A 15,851-nucleotide genomic window follows, 5' to 3' on the forward strand; every position below is an offset into this window, starting at 1 on the left:
ATGAAGTCGCCCAGAAGTTCTAAGGTAAGCATAAAAAGAAACTTGCAGAAACTTTAACGAGTTTCAGCAGTCCCGTTTGAAATTAAGCCTTAAGTTACTTTTGAATGGCCAACGGCTTCCGACTTGTTTTCCTCGAACGTACGTTTGTTTACGTCGACCTCTCAAATAAGCGTAGTAACCTGTCTTTTTAAGAATGGATTTTATTGTAAGACACTCTCTTTGTGCTTTGAGGATAATTTAAAATGTCCAAAGAATAGTCTTTGAAATATAGCTTGTTTGTTTTGATATTTGAAGTCCCAGCTCTAAGCTACACTGAACTGTGTGTGAAACTCCTCGCACTGCCTTATTCCCGCATTCCACCAGCTTTTCCTTTTTAAGACATGAGTTATATATGGCGGCAAAGTTTCCCTTCTTTATTTCATACCTAGACGAGGAAATAACACACTTCACAGCTTTTGCGGATCGACTTAAGAGAGACGCAGATGCAAACATCTTTAAAAACCTTAGACTGAAATACGGATCAGCTGTGCGAGTTAAGAAAGAGTTCTCAAATACAGTTGCAGTTCATGAGCTCAATTCCACTCCATGGCTAAAACCAACAATGGGTGAAATGTCTGGTTTTAATCCAGAAATGAAAAGTATGTACCTGTCAAAGTATGCTGATCTTTATCGATACTTTACGATAGCTAATTCTTAACATTCCTTAGAATAAACTATTTATAATTTATTCATACAAGAATCCTGTAATTTGTTGCATTGGACCAGACTGGACTTACAATGTTTCTGTTCTGTATTGGTTATGGGGTGGCTTTTTTTAAAATTTGCGATTAACTAAAGACCGAGACTGAAAAAGAGAGATTTAGGATATGAAACAGAAATAAGTATGATTGAATAATATTGTCAAATATAAGGTGGTACAGTTATATACCAGAAAGCCCTCTTCAAAGTTTTTTGTGGCTTATAACAATTATAAATAATATTACTCCCATATGCTGGGGTTTTACTGATGGAACAGAGGTTCATGAGATGATGAAATACAATAACTTGAGCCTTTTTTATGGTTAATGTGATCAGTAGCTTAAAATCTTTGCCACGCAGACATAGAAAAAGCTGGCTTGCTTACAACTCAACACTGGGGAGTAGGAAACTTTCCAAAATTTAACACTCCAGAAATGAAGGCTCAGTTGAAGAAGTTTGCCATTGATATTGTGCCAGAATGCTCAATTCCAGAAATTGGATTCACTTGTGAAGGGATATGCCAACATATACAGAATTATTTCAATAAGCAGTGTTGTTATAGGAAACGTAATGGACAACAGGTATGGTTATGGTCATATTTTTATATATATTAATTTTTTTTTAAGGAAAAGAGGGTAATTTAGGATTTAGTTCAATTTTTTCTGGCCCAGTTACAGAATATTACTTGCTCCACAAGTACATTCAGGAGCAATTCTTTTAGGTGGATGGCCAGAGTACAGTATACTCTGAAAAGCTGTGAAATTACTACTTTGCACATCAATCATCTGCTGCTAAATGGTTCCTCTTTAATTAGCACCTTTATTACTGTTTGCAAAACTGTTAGTGATTTATACATACATGAACACCTCATTATTTTAGAAATGTTTGGGTTGCCTATACTGCTATACAGTGCACATGGTCATTGAGAGGTGTATATTTGCATCTAATCATAATTTATTCTCTCTGATTGGAAGGATGGCCAAGTTTCTTATGCTGAAAGTTTAAAGTCTGAGAGTTCAAAGTCTGACATGGAAAGTTCACAGCCTGCAGAAAACTGTTCAAAGGTTCTATTTTTCATTCATTTTTTAATTTTTTTTTTACTTTTTCCCCTTTTTTTCTGTGTTAGAAGCAGTCCTTAAGTCTGGTTTACCTAGTTATGGGAAATATTGGAAATTAAAATTTCATTTTAGGGACTTCAAAAGTCATGGTAGCTTGGATTTTTTAGCTGATGGTTTAAAAAAATTGAAGACATTTGTGCAAAGCATCAAAACACTGTGGGTTGGTATTCCAGCGGGTCTGTAACATCTTTAAATTTGAGATTAAGGGTTTGAGTAAAAGTCATGGACCCTTGTTTAGATCAACCTCCAAAGCAATTATCCTTCAGAGAAACTAAATGTTTAGTTGGTGTGAATGCAGTATTACTTAGTTTTGTAGGAATTCTGTTGCAGCTAGCCTGAAGAAGGTGGCAATACAAATTGGGTGTAACATTTTATTTCTTGTAGCCAGTATCTCAATATGTGAAAAGAAAGACATCTTCAACTTCAGGAAGTTGTGGTAAAAAATTTAGAGCAACTTTGGAAGAAACACCACCTGAACAGGTAGATGTTTCTCAACACATGTTTAGTCCTCATTAACCTGGAATGCATATTCTCAACACTGTTCTCCATACATTTCCCATGGTGCTGCTGAGGAAAATTTGTTTAGCAAGACCTGTTACAACTTTCGATCATTCCCTTTTATCCTCACAACCTTGATGTTTGATTCTCTGTGTGTTCTCAAAGGAGAAATAAGTTTTGGCCATTTTCACTCCTATGGGTTGAAGAGTTAATATTTCAGTCACACATATTGTAGCACCCTTTGACAAAGTGGTTTTTTAATAAGTTCAATGTCAAGGTCTCGTGTACTCAGCTGCAACAACGGTTTAGAAAAAAATATAGGTAGCAGACCCTACTGATAGCCCTGATCACCTTACTTCAGTATCACTTGTTAAGTTTCAAAAGTGGTTGAGCCAGATCAGTTGCCATGGTGATTGAAACCATAAATGTCATTGGTTGACAGTCACTGTTTTTAACATGATTGAGTACTCTAATAACTCTGTTTTTATTTATTTACCGTTCTAAGGATAGTGTTGCACAAAATTTTTCAGACAGTGGAGAATCATTATCAACTCTCTCTCCTTATGTTAGTAGTGACTCCATTGAGTCTCCGAGGACCCGTATATTTTGTAGTGCGGGAAGTCCTGCATCAGAAGTTAAAGTCCCTTTCACAATAGTGTCCTCACAAGTTGTGATTAAAGTAGTTTTTGGAGAAGTTTTGACAAGGGATGAGGCTGTTGGGATTGTGAAATCAAAGTTTTCTGTCAAACAAAATAACTTGACAAATCTTACCCCTAGCCAAGTGATGTCAGTTTTAGTTAAGAAACTTGTTAAGCACAAATATGTGACTCTTAAGGAAAATGTGAGCTCTCTGTCTGATGTTACTGTTCATAAAGAAATAGCTGTTTAAAAAAACTGTTTATTTCCTGTTGAAAAGACAGGAAAGCATTATTGACATGCTAAAGTTAAAGTTCATGCTGAATTAAAGCAATTCGTTCATCATCTCGTAAATCTGATTCCAACTTAGCTCAAAAGTTGATTTTGATTATCAAAAAACAATGGTTGTTGTTCTGAATTTGGTATTCGTTTGGTACTTGGAAAAAGTTTTGTAGTAAATCTCTGATCATTTTTCTTCCTTTGTTCATTGTAATATGTAGCTGCTTGGACTTCTTAACTGCTTTTAACTTACTGGTTAGCAGTTCTAAAGAAACTGCCAAGTATTTTATCTTATAATAGAAATCAGTACACAGTGCTCCTCATGCAGCTCTACAATAAAGTAATGTCAACCCTACTAACTAAAATGAGGAAAGGAAGAAAAAAAGGTGTCATTTGCTCCAGTTTGTAATGAAGTACATTGAAAGCCACTATTTCTCAGAGTTGCATTTAAGTAGATAAGGCAAAAACATTACAATATCAAGTGCCTTATTTGGGTACTAATTCTGTTACTTTGTGTAACTTGTTTACAGGATTCTGTAATGCATTTTGAAATTATTTATTGTTTCATTTTGGCAAGAATTTAAAGTTTTTAGACTGTGCTGCATGTTGCACTAAACTTAAGTGTAATAATTATCACTCTGGTAATTAAATATCGCTTGTTACTGTTTGCAATATTCTATTTTATTCTAGTCCTTGGGGTTATGTTGGGTCAGTTTAATCCCATTCTTTGGGGTCACATTGGGTCAGTCTAATCCCATTCTTGGGGCTAAAATGTTGGGTCAGTACAACTCCATTCTTAGGGTTATATTGGGTTAATCTGATCGCATTCTTGAAGTCACACTGGGTCAGTAAAACCCCATTCTTGGGGTTATATTGGGTCAGTCTAATCCCATTCTTGGAGTCATATTGGGTCAGTATAATCCCATTCCTGGGGTTATGTTGGGTCAGTCTAATCCCATTGTTGGGGTTATATTGGGTTAGTATAATCCCATTCTTGGAGTCACATTGGGTCAGTGCAAAACCATTCCTGGGGCTTTGTTGGGTCATTCTAATCCCATTGTTGGGGTTATATTGGATTAGTGTAATCCTATTCTTGGGGTCACATTGGGCTAGTATAATCCCATTCCTGGGGTTATGTTGGGTCATTCTAATCCCATTCTTGGGGTTATATTGGGTTTTATGAAGCCCAAGGTTGGTTTTGGTAGAACTTTCCCATTTTGGGGAATTCCCACCAAAATCATAAATATAACCCATAAATTTACCATTTTTAACCCAGTTCGGGAATTAAAGAAATTTCCCTGTGCTAGTGCTTTAATGTTAACTGAAATGTGATTAGTGTTATGTTTTCTAAGTTATGCCCAGAATTATTCAGACCTTACATCTCATAACTCCCTTCAAGCTTGGCAGTCTTCTAGATTCTCTTCATACTTCATAAAATTACACTTTTTTGATGGGCTAAAAATAGCTAGGTGCCTTTTTCATTTATCTTTAGTGAAAAAGAAATAACTCATGTAAAAAATAATATAAACTAGGCTCAGCAACAATAGATCACATTAGAAACCAATTAGATTTACAGAAAGTAGGTTCTGATTGATATATGCAGTAGCTGACAAAAATAAACAAAAGCTTGGATACTTTTATGTGTATTGATAAACACTAAAAAATTGCATTCCTGAGTAAGAATTCAGCTGAAGGACAAATTTTGATGGCACACACTTCATTTAGTCAATACTGTCAAATTTATCTGCCGTCAGTTTTGATTTCCTGTAAATGTGTATCTTTCATGTATACGTTATGAATAATTAATAACATGATTTCTCATATGATAAGCACCTGTAAATTTTTCAAATACTTGAAACTGCACACACGCTATGAGCTCAACATTTGTTGTTTGTGAAAAATTTACTTCACTTATTTAGAATACCAAAGTACAGTTTAATTAACTTAGCATAGACTTTGTTGAGTTTTTTTGAAGACAGTTCAATGGAACTGACATTTGTTACGTTTATAGTTAAAAGTTAGAGCTACTTGATGTGGATTAGAAAACCATCAGGTATCCTCAGAAACCTAGGGTTCTAATCACATCTGTAGACCCCTTAAAAGCACAGTCTTAACAGATCAGTTACAACCTGTCACGGTCATTCTGAATTTTGATTGGTACCAGAAGTTCAATCTTGTTCTGACAAATGAGAGAGAAGCAGGTCTCACAAGTCCTCTTGTGTGCTCTAACACAAAGGGATACATGAAGTTCGGTTCCTACCATGTTTTTTTTGGACCTTTTTGTAGGGTAGATTAACACTTTGCATGATGATGTGAAGTCGACCATTTGCATGATGATGTCAAGTTCACCTATTCATTTCTCCAAATAACTTGAATTTGGTAGACTCACTGGCATGACATTACAATTTCAATAGTAAGAAAACTTGAAAGCTTCTGGCAGTTTACATCATATGATACCATCATAAACTTGCCTGCACATTGAACTCTGCTGTGTTTAAGTTATGTCTCTGATTACTGTTCCTGAAATCTTTTATGGTGACACTATATCTCTATTGAACTTTCTGTTAAATAAACCCTTGAGAAATGGATTTTGGATTCCTAGTAATAAAGGTGTGAATTTTCATGGTAAATTTGAACTGGGAATTCCTAGGAACTCCCAACCATAACAACTCTGGTTCTAAAAACCTAGAAATTCCCAGAAATTCCAAGTTTATAGCCAACAGGACTTGGAATTCCAACTTAGAGAACCAATGATTTTCCCTGAAAAGCTGTAAATCTAAAAAAATTCCTTGGAATTTCTGGAAATTTTCAAGAATTTTTAGGAATGTTTAAGAATTACTGGAAATTTTAAGCAAAAATTTGAGGCTAATGATATAAAATAAATACTTTAAATTAAAAAAACCCCGCTAAAATTCAAGTATTCAATGAAATTTATTTACAAGCTTAATGAAGTCTTACATGTAAAATATTTTTGATTAATTATTCACATCAACATGTGGTAATATTAGGATGGAATTTGATTTATATTTCTTTTCTTGAAAACTTCATATGGATTAATCCTCAACTACAGCTATTTGTATAAAATAGTCCTAATAAATCATTAAATTTGGTTTGCCTCAAATTGTGAATAAAATCTGTTGATTCTTTTCCATAAAATACAATATCTTAAATTATATTTGAAAACCAAGCACTCTTGGGAGTGAAGGGGTTAATTACAGATAAATAAAATTGATTTTTTAATTAAAATCTTGTTGTAACTGTAACAATAAATTAGAATGAAGTTATCCTAAACGGCAAACTTAGTTGCTATTTGTATTTTTTCCCTAGGCTCACAATGAGCCTTGAATGAGGTTGTCTACAAGAAGCTTGACCATTTTGTATCTGGATTCCATGACATCTGAGTTTGAAAAAAAAAAAAAAAAATATATATATATATATATGTAAATTTAAAGCTCAGACCAGGCCTTTAAGATGGCTATAAGGAAAAGGGCATTCAATGGATTCTCAAATTAAAAAATCTCTGTTATATTGAGTGAATTTTATATTGCAGTTAGTACATCTCTCCCATAGATTTTACTGAAAAAAGGCTGAATACATTATTTCGTTTGTACCCAGGAGGGCTTCTTTATGTAATAAGGTTTGTTTAATAACAGTTCCTATTATGAATCTTGAATGTTCCCAAACGTGACTAAAGGAATCTTGAAACCTTACCGATAGATTTATTTCATTGTAAAGCATAAGCTTAAGAAACTGCGGCATGCAAGTGACCGATTCGATTCTCAGAATTATTCTAGTTTCAGTTGCACCGAGCGTTATGTAAGCTTAATTCAACCCGTTACATGTATTCTTTGATAAGATTTTGATCACGTAACGAATATCGCAATGTTTACTCACCACAAACTTTCAAAATCGTTGCTTTACAGATGGCCACTCGACCCTTGTTTGTACCAGTCAAAATGTCAACTGTTGTCCCTTCTTTTAACTCCAAGGCGCCAACGACTTTCTTTTCTTTTACAACACGCACGCTGTTCTCGTTTTCCCATTGAACCACTATAAAAGCTATCTTTAGAAATGTTATGTTAAGCAAAACAGTTGAGAAAAGCGATCAACCGATGAACAGTACATTCAAAGACGAGCGCTAAATGGAGTCTTCTTTGTTTCTGATCACGGGCATGATCACGTGGATCTGTCATTGGCTAGCAAAGTGAATCCGCTGGCTTGCCGATTGCAGTATTGAGAGAAGTGCACGACTTTATTCTGACTTCTCCGACCGGTTCTCTGCTTCTAGGCGATGGATACCTTGGTGATATAAATAATGATGTGAGCTCACTCTACGTAGAAATAATCGACAAGAATCGATCGTACTACAAATGCACGATTTGTGGCCGAAATGTGTCAAGGAAACAAAGACTCGAAACTCACTTGAGTTATGTTCATGGCAAAGGTGAGAAATAACACAAGCCAATCACAGTTTTGAATGCGACTACAAATCGTCTTTTACCCTCATATTTATAAAAGAAGAACATAAGAGAGACATAGATGATCCCATTGTACCAGTAACTAAATCTACAAAGCTTGGCCGTAGCAAGCATTCAGCAACACGTTCCAACACCGCCATCTCGATTCCTCAGTCAGTCGTTTCCACTGAACTTAAAGCAGTGGTGACAACAGAGTAGACTGCGTCTTACAAAGGAGAAACATTTGTACAAGATACAGAAGTAACTATATGCGATTACAGAGGTGCGTTGGAACTCTGGTCCACAAATAGTTATGCACTGTCCGAAGTATAAAACAATTTTGTTGATAGCTGACAGACAGAGAAGAACAACAAGTAATCTTTAGAGCTGTTATTATTGAAGTGTGACTTGCACTTTTCATTTGTTTATAAAGAAGGACTTGTATTTTGCACCAAAAATTAAAAAAGATGTAATATTTTTGGGAGATACAGTGATTGAGACATTTACAAAATTAAGTTATGAAAGGAAACTTGGTTTGCACTTATCACCACTAACAAGTCTTGTTGACAAATATTTTCAGATCAGAGTTTCAAATAAAGTAAATTGAAGACGTCATTTAAAAGGTGTTTTTCTTAAAGGGAACATTGACTACCTCTGTCTTGTCTGCATACCAAATGTTTGCAAAGTTTGTGGATAATCCACAAGTACTGGAACTCTTACAAAAATGTTTTGTAAGAATAAAAACAGCAAAACAAATTACAGCAATTAGTCACGAAAACAGAGCACAAAACTGAAAAAAAACAGCAACATTCATGAAAAAAGAAAGATTAATTAGGTGTTGAATTTGTTTGTCAAAGGCATGAAATTTCTACTAAAAATAATGTCAACAAAAAGTCTCTGACAGTGTTTGAGGCAACTGAGCTTGACTGTTCCAAGGTTTTCTAACAAAGGCAACCAGTAATGTAGGTCAGGGAAGCAACTTATGTTCATAACTAACTGTAGTGTCTTATATTGCATTACGAGTATGCGCACTGGGTTATTATTACGAGCAGGATTAGAGAAGTAGAAGTTTCCATTAAAAGAGTTCAGAATTATAATCGAGGATTCCATAACTGGCGACGAGGATATCCCAAACGAGCTCACCTACAACTACAACTCAATTTACAGTCATTTCGAAACAACTACATCGGATAAACAATGGGAAAAACAACATTCTTCTCACCACCACGTGCGCTGGCCGCCATCTTGAAACTGTTTTGAGGTGAAAATCCAGACTTCTCGACTCAGTTGAACAATAATATACACTCGCCACAGAAGATTCCCCGGAAAATTGCATCACAAGATTACACCGAACGATTACACAACTGCTGAAGCGAAATGGCGAATATTTTACCTCCATTTCCTCCATTCTCCGTACATGAAGACGACGCTTCAGTCGGTCCGCGTTGGAAAAAATGGTTGAAGCGTTTTGAAATGTATCTCGCTGCTCATGAGGTGAAAGATCCGACACGCAAGAGAGCGCTGCTACTATACTCCGCTGGTGAGGAAGTCGCTGACATTTTCGAAACACTTCCAGACCAGGGCGAAGAGAAAGAATACGACAAAGCCGTAACCGCTTTGAATGCTTACTTCCAGCCCAAAGTAAACAAGACGTACGAAATTTACATGTTCAGAAATGCTACCCAGAATCCTGGTGAACTGCTAGATTCCTACTGCACACGGCTCAGACGCCTGGCTCAAACCTGTGAGTTTGCCAATGAAGACGAAGAAATCAAATCACACATAGTCGTCTCTTGTTCATCTTCACGACTGCGGCGAAGAGCTCTACGAGAAGATATGAATCTCAAAGACTTACTTTCCTATGGCCGGGGTCTAGAAATGTCTGACAAGCAAGCGAAAGGTATTGAGGAGCACGAAAAGTTAGCCAAAGTATCGCCAGTCCAGACAGAAAAGCGAACGTCCGAAAACAAGAAATGCTACAGATGTGGCGAACACTACCCTCATAAAGGGCGACCTTTTCCAGCCCCGAAAGAAACGTGCAAGCACTGTCACAAAAAGGGTCATTTCGCTACAGTGTGCAGAAGTAGATTAACTGCCAAGAAAGTCAACACTGTGGGTGAAGGAGATAGTGATGAGTCCACTGATGAAGAATACACCTACCGTATCACTCTCCACTCCGTGCGTGACAAGGCACAACCATTAACTGAAGTTATCATTGGAGAAAAGACAGTGAAATGTCTTATCGACTCAGGAGCGGGAGTGAATGTTATTGACACGTATACTTTCAATCAGATGGAGAATATTCACATTTCACCTACTTTAAAGAAGATCTATGGCTACAGATCTTCCGAGCCTTTGCCAGTCGTTGGAACGTTCGAAGCCAACATCAAGTCGGGAGTGACCAACAAATTCAAGGTCGCACAATTCTGTGTCGTTGACGGACAGGATGGAAACCTGATAGGCTATGAGACGGCAACTGATCTCGGACTGCTGTGCATAGTAAACAGTGTATCAGCACCTCAGGTAGATGACGTCGTGGGGGAATACAAAGATTGCTTTGAGGGGCTGGGGAAGATGAAAGATAAAGCTGCGAAATTACATGTCAATAGTAGTGCAAGACCACTTGCTCAGAAGTTCCGTAGACTACCATTTCACGTTCGCGAACAAGTCGAGGCAGAGCTCAAGAATCTAGAGGAACTTGACATAATAGAACGAGCTGTTCTTCAGAGAATGAGAGAGAACAATCTAACTGCGAACCCTGACAAGTGTCTGTTCAACCAATCATCCATTGACTTCTTTGGCCATCACTTCTCTGCAGACGGCATCAGTGCAGACGACAAGAAAATTTCATCCCTCATCAATGCCAGTGCTCCCAAGAATGCAACTGAGGCACGCAGTTTTCTTGGTTTGGCCCAGTACCTTGCACGCTTTATCAAGGACTTTGCATCCATTTCCGCTCCAATCCGTCAACTCACACACAAAAATGCCAAATGGGTGTGGGGCCCAGAAGAACAACATGCATTTGTTTGTCTTAAGGCTCGCATGGCAACTCCAGAAGTCATGAAGTACTTCAACCCCTCGTTGGAAACAGAGCTGATCGTTGATGCCAGCCCTGTTGGACTGGGAGCAATTCTCACACAATTAACAGCAGATGGATGAATGAACATTATAGCTTATGCAAGTCGCTCACTCACTGATTGCGAAAGCCGTTACAGTCAAACCGAAAGAGAGGCCCTTGCAGTGATCTGGGGAGTTGAACACTTTCACCTATACCTGTATGGATCATCTTTTCGCGTCATCACAGATCACAAGCCATTAGAAACAATTTTCAACAACCCCACCTGCAAGGCAACTGCGAGACTTGAAAGACTACAGCTGCGCCTACAGCCATATGAAACTACAGTTGTTTACAAGCCAGGAGCAGACAACCCAGCCGATTACATGAGTCGTCATCCTGATCCCAAGCGGTCACAGACCCCCCGTCATTTATCGAGAGTTGATGCCTATGTCAACTTTGTGATCACTAATGCTATGCCATCTGCCGTTACCCTTCAAGAGATCAAAGATGCGACAGCAACAGATGAAACATTGCAGAACCTGGCAAGGGTGATAACAACTCAAAAGTGGCAGGAAGTCGGAAAGGATGTCGGTCAGTACCAACAGATCAAACAGGAGCTGTCAGTATCAAATGGTGTAATTCTGAGAGGAACCCACATAATAGTTCCTGGAAGACTACGACAGCGAGTGATTATGTTAGCCCACAGTGGACATCAAGGCATCGTCAAGACGAAGCGTGTTCTGCGAGATTCAGTCTGGTTTCCAGGGATAGATAAAATGGTTGAAGAAATGGTAAGAGAGTGTCTACCATGTCAAGCTGCAAACCATGATGCAAAGCCGGTTTCTGAGCCTCTACAAATGTCCCTACTACCACAAGGTCCGTGGCAAGAGCTATCCATGGATTTCTGTGGTCCTTTTCCAAATGGAGACTACTTGTTAGTCGTGACTGATGACTTCAGCAGATTTCCAGAAGTTGAGATCCTGAGGTCAACATCAGCAAAAGCAGTGATTCCACACCTTGACAGTATCTTTGCTAGACAAGGAATTCCCAACATAGTAAGAACTGACAATGGTCCACCTTTTAACAGCGAAGATTTCCAAAAGTTTGCGACTCACTTTGGTTTCACTCATCGCAGAAAAACTCCTATGTGGCCCAGAGCAAATGGGGAGGCGGAGAGACTGATGAGAACACTAGAGAAGGCAATTAGGACAGCCGTCATAGAAGGCAAGAGCTGGAGGCAAGAGCTGTTCACCTTTCTTCGGCAGTACAGGGCAACCCCCCACAGCACCACAGGAAAGTCTCCATCTGAATTGTTGAATGGACGAAAACTCAAGTCCACATTACCTCAGATACAACACGATCTGGCACCTCAAGAGGTTAGACAAACCGATGCCAAGAGAAAGACAGAGATGAAAGAATATGCGGATAGGTACAGCCATGCCAAAAACACAGACCTAAGCGTTGGTGACAAAGTATTGCTAAAACAACCCAAGCAGAACAAGATGTCCACACCATTTAAACCTGAGCCACTTGAGATAAAAGACAAGAAAGGAAGCATGATTACGGCCCAAAACGCAGAACGCACTGTAACCAGAAATGCGTCATTCTTCAAAAAGCTGCCTTCCAGCGTACCAGTACAACTCACTCCAAGTGACGAGGAAGAAAAATTTACACCCAGCATTGAGACAGCTGAAGCAGCTGATGTAGCTGAAGGATATCATGAAGCAGATGAAGCAGTTGAGGATGAACCAGAAGCACCACCTGCACTTCGCAGATCGGAAAGAACAAGAAGGGTGCCTGAACATTTCAAGGACTATGTAACTTGAACATTTGCCTGGAACATTTCAAGAACTATGTAACTTGAACATTATTTGGACAGATAGTCTAAGGAACAATATGTTGAGTTTTGTTTTTGTTCACAGTGACATTTTCATAGTGACAGTTACCCTTCTCATTCTTAGAGGAAGGGAGAGATGTAGTGTCTTATATTGCATTACGAGTATGCGCACTGGGTTATTATTACGAGCAGGATTAGAGAAGTAGAAGTTTCCATTAAAAGAGTTCAGAATTATAATCGAGGATTCCATACTAACAAAGTTCTTTAAGTGTAGATAACAATGTAATTATCGTTAATTATTGTGGAAGCTGTGTACCAAGGAACAGCTAATGTATGTTTGATGATTTTGGCACATCAGTGAACATGAGACATTAATTTGCATCACAATAAAAATATTTTATGATCATGGAATCCAAGAGTCCTCTAAGGTTAGAAAGAAAATCTGTGACATGAGTACATTGGATTAATTGGTAATTTCCATTTAACATAATTGACCCTGGTTCATGAAAAAATCCACATTAATGTAGAGATTTATTAAAACTTAGTTTGATTAATAAATTTCATGATCTTTAAGTTATAAACATATAAACATGTATGTATATTTCTTGGTAAGTTTTGTATAGCATACCTTTCATTGAGCAAAAGTATTAAGCCTCTGAAATTACTCCTTTTCTTAAAACCTTCACATTGAGAATTGGTATTGAGAATTTCTTAGAATTTATGTGGACCTCAGGGTATTCAAATTGCCTCAAATTCAATTCCCAGAAATTCCCAAGAGTTCCACCCTTCTTAAATTATAGGTAGTTTGTATAGCTGAGAATTCCTAGGAATTCCTAGGAATTCTAAGTCCTGACAAAACTGGAGTCTTCCTTTCCCAGAAATTCCCAGTAATTCCAAGCTTTTTAAATCAGAGTTAATCTGCATGGTTGGGAATTTTTGAGAATTCCTAGGAAATTCCTAGGAATTCCCAGGAAACTGGAAATTCAGTTTGCAAGGGTCATTTGCATAATTGGGAATTTTTGAGAATTCCTAGGAATTCTCAGAAAACTGGGAATTCAGTTCGCAAGGGAAAACCTCCAGGTCAAATTATAAATCTTATTGGGTTAAAAATTATTAGCAACGTTAATGTAAGGTTACTTCAGAGTACTTAACTGAACATATGATTCATTAAAGTATTGCTTGTGCTCTGATCTTGCAATGCACCTATCGTTTTCCCTAGACTCTTCCATTTGCAAACCTCATATCTACCTACCTGAACTAAATTTTTCTGTGTTCTTTATTGAAAATACAGTCCCACAAAACCTAAATACAATAATTATAGTAAACGTTTTGCTCTCAACCAACTGAAAGTTGAACTTTATGCCCTATTGGACATAAGAAACCTACTCTCAGCATTGTGTTACTCTACATGTATGTATCGTCCAGAATTAGTCATACATTCAAACCAAATCAAGCTCCCAATAGCTTCTAGTGTAGATTACATAATTTCCCGAATGTCCCTGCCCTTTTCCAGAGTTTTGTCCTTGTGTACTGGTACACAAATGTCAAAAATATTCATATGAATTTCTTCCCTAGAGTTTACTTCACATCACTTGCCTTGGAAAAGACAATCAACCTACAAACTTCAGAAGTCAATTCCACTTCGTTAAGACATAATCATGTCTGAATCTATCAGACCACTATGGGAGATTATGCTGATGTTTTTTCAGTTCCTTAAATCCTCGGGTTACATGTGCAACCTTTGTTGTCAAAATGAGACCTCCAAAACAAAGTTTGGCTAATAACTCTCATCTTCAGAGTGAACATTTCAGGACTTTTGTATGCTAGTTATCTTTTGTTATTGATGAACAGGATCAATATTGAAAACTATCTGATGGTAATCAGATATTAGCTCTTCTGATAGAAACCTAACGAGACACAAGACACTAAAAAGCAGTTCAATTTCGTAAGCCACACATGTACGCATTGCGGGCCTATTTTTAACAAAGGGACGCTATTTGAATTTTTGCTATGCAGTCAGAAACCTCCACAACACGAATTTGAAGGCAACTCATTTTGTTTGTTGTCGCAATTATTTAAAAAAAATACTCCAATATGGATTAGACATGAATATTAATTTTGACGGCGACCTGAGAACTGACTCTGATAAAGAAGAAGAAGAAATAAGCGATGTAGGCACAGTTAACCTATGCTGGCAGAATGCGCCTCAGCAATTATGTAAATATCTTTACGCACAGGCGTCCCGAGCTCACGTCATGAGAAAAAGCAAGCGATTTATTCATGAAAGCGTCACGCATTGTGTGACTCGGTGTTAAGTTACGAGAGGAAACGTTGAGAATTTAACTCGTTCGCGTCTGAAGCTTTTATAGTAATTGGCGATGTTTACCTTGCTTTATTCGCCATGAAATCCTTATAAAGTTTTTTGCAAGAAAACAAAATTGTTTTTAAAGATATTTCACTTTTCTACATGTTCAACTTCTAATAAGTTGTACTGGATTGAAGACCAACTCGCCTACGTCTCTACTCGATTTTATACGTCAACCAAAACGGAATGAAAATTTTGAGTTAAGAATAGCACCATTTCTTCTGAAGCAAATCCTTAAAGTTCCACAACACAAACAAACCTGCCGATTATAAGCTCAGGGGTTATACAACTTCGTAAGGGGTTTCAGGAGGGCGTATTAACAGAGGAGCCTATACCCGAGGGGACGTGTATTCATCATACACAGTGCTATCTACAAATTTAATTGGGCCTCATCTCATTAGTAATTCTCTGTACTATCTCCCATACAGTTCTTGTGATATTGGTTTGGAGAATTTGTTTTTGGATCAACTAATAATCCCCTAATTAATATTCTTCCTTACTCTCATCACTTGTCTGCTTGATAATGTATTAATATTCTAAGGAGAAATTCTGTCTTGGTCACTCATGGGAGTTAAAGGTAAATTAAAGATGAAAAGCATTAATTTTGTTGTTGTTATAGAAGAAGAAACATGTAAATTTTGTTCATAAAATCATTTCAGAGGACACTGAAAAGTAAACCTCCCACACCATAAACAGTAAGCTGTTCATAAATTTTCAAGTTTCATTCTACACTTAATTGATTTAATCATAAGTTGCATTTTGCTGGAAGGCTAATCGAAACAAAACAAAGCAAAACAAGACAGAAAGTATTAAAAAAGAACCTGATGAAAATTTTGTCCTGAAGAATTCATTTAACGCAGCAACT

General features: G+C 37.4%; 3 protein-coding genes across 3 annotated transcripts; all 3 read left to right on the plus strand.

Annotated features, from left to right (window-relative positions):
* Window positions 1–391: 391 nt before the first annotated feature.
* LOC149052265 (uncharacterized) lies at window positions 392–4,566 on the plus strand. The gene is made up of 6 exons (XM_089180613.1): window positions 392–685; window positions 738–804; window positions 1,099–1,319; window positions 1,713–1,802; window positions 2,284–2,336; window positions 2,820–4,566. Exons 1-6 carry the CDS (start codon window positions 392–394, stop codon window positions 3,241–3,243), a joined length of 1,149 nt encoding a protein of 382 aa, XP_089036739.1. The 3' UTR covers window positions 3,244–4,566.
* A 4,537-nt stretch (window positions 4,567–9,103) lies between these two features.
* On the plus strand, window positions 9,104–10,885 carry LOC149052266 (uncharacterized). The gene has a single exon (XM_089180617.1). The coding sequence runs from the start codon at window positions 9,104–9,106 to the stop codon at window positions 10,883–10,885; it is 1,782 nt and encodes a 593-aa protein (XP_089036743.1).
* Window positions 10,886–11,930: 1,045 nt separating this feature from the next.
* Window positions 11,931–12,866, plus strand: LOC149052267 (uncharacterized). Its single transcript, XM_089191721.1, has one exon. The coding sequence runs from the start codon at window positions 11,966–11,968 to the stop codon at window positions 12,608–12,610; it is 645 nt and encodes a 214-aa protein (XP_089047847.1). The 5' UTR covers window positions 11,931–11,965; the 3' UTR covers window positions 12,611–12,866.
* The last annotated feature ends 2,985 nt before the right edge of the window (window positions 12,867–15,851 follow it).

The sequence above is a fragment of the Pocillopora damicornis genome, chromosome 1 (genome assembly GCF_964200805.1).
Source record: "Pocillopora damicornis chromosome 1, jaPocDami1.2, whole genome shotgun sequence".
Taxonomy (NCBI): domain Eukaryota; kingdom Metazoa; phylum Cnidaria; class Anthozoa; order Scleractinia; family Pocilloporidae; genus Pocillopora; species Pocillopora damicornis.